Raw genomic sequence first — 6211 nt, forward strand, 5'->3', positions numbered from 1 at the left:
TGAGGATGGAGCCTGTGCAGCAATGAGAGAAGTGTTCTGGACAGTGAAAAGGAATACCATCTGGAGAAGCGCAGACCCCTCTGGCAGAGCAGGGCAGGACGCTGCCCAGGCAGCACCATCGGGCGCAGTGAGGAAGGGGAGGCTGAGGCAGCCTCAAGCTGCAAGTGCCAAGGTACGAGATGACTATTGCAAACAGTCATGGTAAAGACACTTGCGAGGGCAGTGCTGTGGTATCAGTAAAAAAACAAAATATTTCCTATATAAATCATTGCCACTAACAGCTCTTTTCCTAGACGGAGAGAAATCTTTGAACCCACGACTTTTCTGCCACATTAACCAGCTGGTTTGGTTTTCCACCCACCCCCGCCTTTCCGATCTACCCTACTCCTTAAACTTGGGGATTTTTTTTTTTTTGTTAAACCAGCTAAGCTAGAATACCAACTTATTTTCACTTCACGTCTCCTAAAGCAAGAAAACCATCCAATTTAATTGATCGTTTGTTCTCGGCACTGTCACTCGAGTCATTTGAGCACACACAAGCTCAAGACAGAGCCGCCCCCGCAGTCCTCCCCAGTTGGGGTAGGGATGCGTTTCCAAAACCATCTCCTATGGAAACTCATCAGGCTCTCAAAGAGAGCTGTCAGCTGGAATTGTCTCTCTCTCTTGCTGTCTTAAAGGCTCCATCTTGATCGTCTTCCACAGGGGCCTTGGGGACCACCTTGCAATTAATCTTTCATGTTTGTGGATGTGTTTTAATCCTGATGCTGTTTGCAATGTATACCCTCAGCAAGACATGCCTTTGTGTCTGTGAGCACCCTTCGGGGACAGAGATGCAAACTGAAAACAAAACACAACCTTTGGAATTGCTTTTTTTAACCAGAGCAAATCACACGGTGACTTGTTGGTGGAAACCTAGAGACTAGGTTTGTGAAGTGTTATTTACTCATTCTCCCTTGGAATCAATTGGAAGCAGAACACTGGAACCACTGCTCTGGCCTGGCACAGGATCTGTTCCAAGAGGATCAGCCAATAGTCGGTGACTTGCGAGGAATCCGTTAATACAGCATTTTGGAAAATGCCTGTCAGTCACTCATAACTGAGCAAAGGCTGCAGGAAAGATGCTCCTTACCTTTTCTGGTCAGGTTCACATTTTGATTCTCAAACATCTGCACGGATTCTCCCACAAAGAGGATTTTCTCAGCAACCCGCACGGGAATGTAGGAAGGCAGCATTTCTACTCGCAGAGAAAACTGTTTCAGAGATGGAGCTAACATGTTCTCCTCCTCAATCAAGCGCTGTCAGAGACCCCGGGGAAAAGAAACCAAGCAAAAAAAGTGTGAGAAAACCAGACAGAAAAAGTATATAAAGAGGTATGTCTGTGTGGGAGGGGGAATCCAAGTGCATTGGAAGTAAGCAGAAAGGCAGCAAACCTGATCTGTGTTATTTACGTAACCCTGCAAACTACTGTATGATGCTGGTATGCCAGAGATGTTGCTTTCATCAGAAAGGAGAGCAGAAGCAGGAAAAGGAGAAGCTAAACATTTGTGGAATAGCAGCAAATTGGCTCTCCCAAAGGATAATATTACATCAGCAAATGGAATTTTTGTTGCAACTGCATTACATTAGTTTTTTTGCAGCCGTAACAGTGTTAATTAACATCACCAAAAATAATCCTCCCCTATCCCCGTTCCTGTATGTTTTAACACTGCTACATCACTTGGGATACAGGTCAAATATAAATACCTCCACTAGAAGGCAAGTAGGTTAAAGATATGAAGGCTCACTAGCATAAATTAGGCTTTTTTTTTCAGTTCCTGCGAAAGGTGTTCAAAACAGTAAGTTACTAAACTTTTTCTGAGTGTATTAATAAAGAACTGCAAGTACAGAGGCAGGATTTTCCTTAAGAGAAGCAATACTGATTATGTCATTTGGCTTTCTTGTTATTGCAGACTTAGGTTCATTAGTCCATCGTCAAAAAAACACCGTGCTAACGAATTTTGCCATCTACAGAACTCTTCATTTTAACAGAGAGTTCAGTATGAGTTTGTATACTGATGTTAACAGCTTGGCAATTCTTAAGATTCTTCTGACACTTTTAGATGAGGAAATACCCAAGTATTTTATTGGTCTGTCCCATCAACACTCAGGATTTCTTATTTCACTCTCTTGAGTGAAGAACTGACAACACTGCTAGTCAATAATACTGAAGAAGAATTAGGCTCTTTTGGTGTCATCTTAGTGGCTACATTTTCCACCATGATCTAGAAGACTCACCAATTTTCAGTCTTCTTATATCCGATAGAGTGAAATAATAGATTTTTCACTAACTGCCTTTTAAAGTTTTCCTTTGTTTTTGCCGTGTGTAGTCTGCTTGCAGCAAAGACTCTACACGACACTTAATCAGCATGCAACACAGTTGTTTTGGAGGTGAACCTTCTGTGTGTTCACAGCCCAGCTGCCTGCAGCACACCACGGGTGCCCCCAGAATGTCTTCTCACGGTAAACTGGAGTATGAATTCATGGAGTCGCAGCTGCTCCTCACGGGTCCCTGGTGCAAACACTATTCAGAAGCACAACGCGTGGAAGATCACCCCACGGGGAAAGCTGCTTTGCACCAGGGCACTCTGGTGGTGTACCATCTGCATGAAGAGTTCCTGCATTTCACCGGCAGACTGGCAGGCTGCTCCCTTGCTTAGCTTAGCACCCTGGACATGTTCTCAGCAGCCTCTTGACTCTTGCATAGCACATTTTCCCCCAGTAAAGTCAGTAGTATTGCCCTGTTAGGTAACACTGGCACAACAAGCGATTGTGCAGGAAAGGTTCCTGACCCCGCTGCCAATGGCACGGGTGCAAATCCAGTCAACACCCACGCTCCCCACACCCTCTCCCTTGCAATTGCTCACACCACCACTAATGCCTAAGGTCTCAATGTATGTCCAGTCTAGCACAGCTTGCACTGAAGCAGAAGACAATATACGTCTGTTTTAGTCCCCTAAGGATCAACAGATGCCAAGCTATGACTTGCAGCCTTACCAGGTCCTGCAGTTCTCGTAGCTGTTTTCCTGTAAGTCCCCCAATTCCTAGGTCATCGTCATCCTCTGCAGGCTGGCTAGAGACATTCCCAGAAGAGGGGCCCTGTTTGATGAAGAACTCTTCGTGTTGGTCTAGCAGCAGTCCATGCAGCATCCAGGCAGAGAGCTGCTTGTACATGACTCCATGACACACAGCCAGAATCCTGAGGTCAAGAGAAAGAGACAGCAGGGCCTTTGCACGCAGTCATCAAAACCTCATCGTACATCTCTCTGGAAAGTCCAGTTAGTCAGACAGACAATATGGCTGGGGGTTTTTTTTTTTTTTTTTTTTTTTTTTTTAAGCAGAGAAAGGTGGTCCAATCACTTGCAAAACTAAACTAACATATCCTCCGAGTATGTGGCTTCTTCATGGAGATCTGCTAGTATTCCAGAAGTATAATTAAGTTTGTGGTGGCTTCACAGTCCTGCTGTTTCTACTCAATTACCATTTCATCAGGAACACAAATTATCTTTTAAGCAGTCTGACTTTCTGCCCGTGGACGTACAAACCTTGCAACGCTCACTGAGTCACACTCATCCTTTTGAAGGATCCAAAAACAAAACAGGTCTACCATATGCAAAACAGTTCATGTAGACCTCAAAAGAAGAAAAACCATAGGGTCTCAACTTTGCCTAGCCCTAAGTCCAAAGTATGGAGAAAGCCTTAATTCCTGCCATAAGCTTGCTTTAGATAAATAATGGGGACTGACATTTCTCCCTGCCTGCTACTCCTACTTTTATATCATGCAATCCTGTTTGGCATGTACTGGTTTCACAAGTGGGGTAAACACTTTGACACCAACTCCACTTCCTACAGAAGAATTAAACAATAGCTTTACTGCATCTACATACTTTTCAAGAGCACTGCGAACAGGAGGCAACCCCCCACAGCTGTGTTTGTGGACTGTCTCCAATATCTGACATCCATGAATCTGCAGAAAGAAAAGTTGGTTAGACTAGGTCTGTTATTTGGAGCTGTACTGACCTGTTAAGACACTGGTCCAGGGTGCCCAGAGAAGCTGTGGATGCCCCATCCCTGGAGGGGTTCAAGGCCAGGCTGGATGAGCCTTTGGGCAACCTGGGCTAGTGGGAGGTGTCCCTGCCCATGGCAGGGGGTGGCACTGGACGATCTCTAAGGTCCTTTCCAACCCAAACCATTCTGTGATTCTATGATTCATTGACATTTAAACACCGTGCTTCTGGTTAACAAGAAAATGCCTTAACAAGCTTCAGAAGTCTTACAGAAAGAGGTAACATACACCATGTAGTGGAGAAAGAGGCCTTCTGTGTATGGCTCTACACCCAAGCTCCTCTCAAAAATTTCCTTTACCAAAAAGTAAGCATCTCTAGATTTTGAAAATATTAGCTTCTGCCTTTTTTTTTTTCAGGTGGCAGTAGAAGAAAACAGACTCAGAAAATAAATTACAACCAGCAGCATCTCGTACTATGAAATGTATTGTGAGTACAACATGCAAGTCATCAAAGATCACACTGATAATGAAAAGTCAAATCCAGTGTAAACAGATTTGCAAAAGTACTTACGGCAGTACTAGGAATAGGGCACCCGTTACTGAAACCATAGTCTTTGCTAGTATTAAAGGTCTGAGGTGAGGGCAGAAAGAACTTTATCAGACGAAGAGGAAACTTGTTAAGGGAAACTAGCTACAGTTTTACTGTACCTTCTGAGTCTTGATCTGTTCCACCATGACCATCACAGAGGGGAAGAGTAACTGAAACTGCAGAATAAGGAGCAAAATATCAAATTAGGTTGCTATGCAAGGGAGAGAGAGAAAAACTATACTTGAGTAAGTGTGGACATCGGCTGATTACAATAATTTAATGAAATTATCATCTGTCTTTCCCCACAAATTACAAACGTGACATGAAAATCTCTAGGAAGAATGTCCTCCCTCCACTGGACCAAGATGCATGAAGTTACTGTATTCCAGCTGCAGCTCAGGCTAAACACAGCAAAGAATACGCGAGGGTCAAGGTGGAGAGTGCAAGAGACCCTCTGAGCATGATCAAGGGACTACACACGTAGAGGCGTTAAAAAGAAATGGCATGGCATGACGGACTAACCCTTACTTATCCCACCCACCTCCTTATTAGACTCAAGAAGTGATAAGAGTAACCCAAGAGCACTACCTGTTTATTAACATGACATACCTGGTCCAAGGAATAATTAACATGTGAGATGGAGAGATGTGGGTCAGCCAGAAACTGTAAGAACAACAGAGCAATTAATGAAAACTAAAATTAGGTATGAATAAGTAAAAAAGCATGTCTGGCTCTATATTCCAAACCTTTAGTTACCATAGTTGTTTTTTCCCATTTTAGGCTGTAAAAACCACTGGATGGTAACAGTACCCAAGATATAACAGCTGCTAATCTAACAGAGATTCATAAAAAGCTTTATAACTGAAAACATAAGTCACAATAATCTGAGACAGCACTGAGGCAGATGGGGCACTTACTGAACTGAAGAGAGAGGGGACTTGATGCTTATTAGAATGAAGAGTCATTTACAATGGCACCTGACAGGAACAGTTTGGAAGACATTCCTGATACAGAATGGGAGATACCTTGTCTCCTCTTTAGCTACTACTACTGAGCATGTTAACTGCAGAAATGACAGCTTTCCACAATCTGTCAGTAGGAGGGCAGCCCCTTGTTCCCAGTCTCTCTCCTTTACCTCTTGTTCTAGGTCCAGTAGTGCCTGTCGATACGGCTGCAGCACTGAATCCAGACCTGTGCAGAAGGCTCGCAAATAAATGCCATGTAGCCCACTCTGGTTTTGCTGAGACGGATGGTGGTCCTGAAAGCAAACAACAGAATCTACATCAGCTCCCCGAGAAGGTCTAAAGAGTAACGGAGTTCATGTGCAGCGTTACTCTTGCAGCCAGGGGTTGAAACATGTTGAAATGCACCTTGGCCCCCAGAGTCCCCAGGAAAAAACCCAGGAGTTTGTCACAAGAAGAGTTACGTGAGCAGTTTTATTCAGCTCTTCTGTGGACCCACGCAAGCACCGGGCACCGCCGGTGGCCCCAGTGCTGCTTTGTACTGGCGCGTGTCCCTCGGGTCTCAGAGCTCTTCACGGCCCAGAGGAGGGCTCGCTGCAGCGCGGGGACACGCCGGCT

At 44.5% G+C, this 6211-nt stretch overlaps 1 protein-coding gene across 1 annotated transcript; it reads right to left on the reverse strand.

Moving 5' to 3' along the window:
- Window positions 1-1040: 1040 nt before the first annotated feature.
- LOC104469114 (gamma-tubulin complex component 4-like) lies at window positions 1041-5889 on the reverse strand (the record flags this gene model as incomplete). Its single annotated transcript, XM_010083488.1, has 6 exons — window positions 1041-1295; window positions 3034-3235; window positions 3924-4003; window positions 4751-4807; window positions 5241-5294; window positions 5767-5889. Coding segments are annotated over 6 exons (729 nt in total), but the record flags the coding sequence as incomplete, so codon positions are not given.
- Window positions 5890-6211: the final 322 nt, after the last annotated feature.

This window comes from Pterocles gutturalis, unplaced genomic scaffold (assembly GCF_000699245.1).
Source record: "Pterocles gutturalis isolate BGI_N339 unplaced genomic scaffold, ASM69924v1 scaffold44690, whole genome shotgun sequence".
NCBI classification, from domain to species: domain Eukaryota; kingdom Metazoa; phylum Chordata; class Aves; order Pterocliformes; family Pteroclidae; genus Pterocles; species Pterocles gutturalis.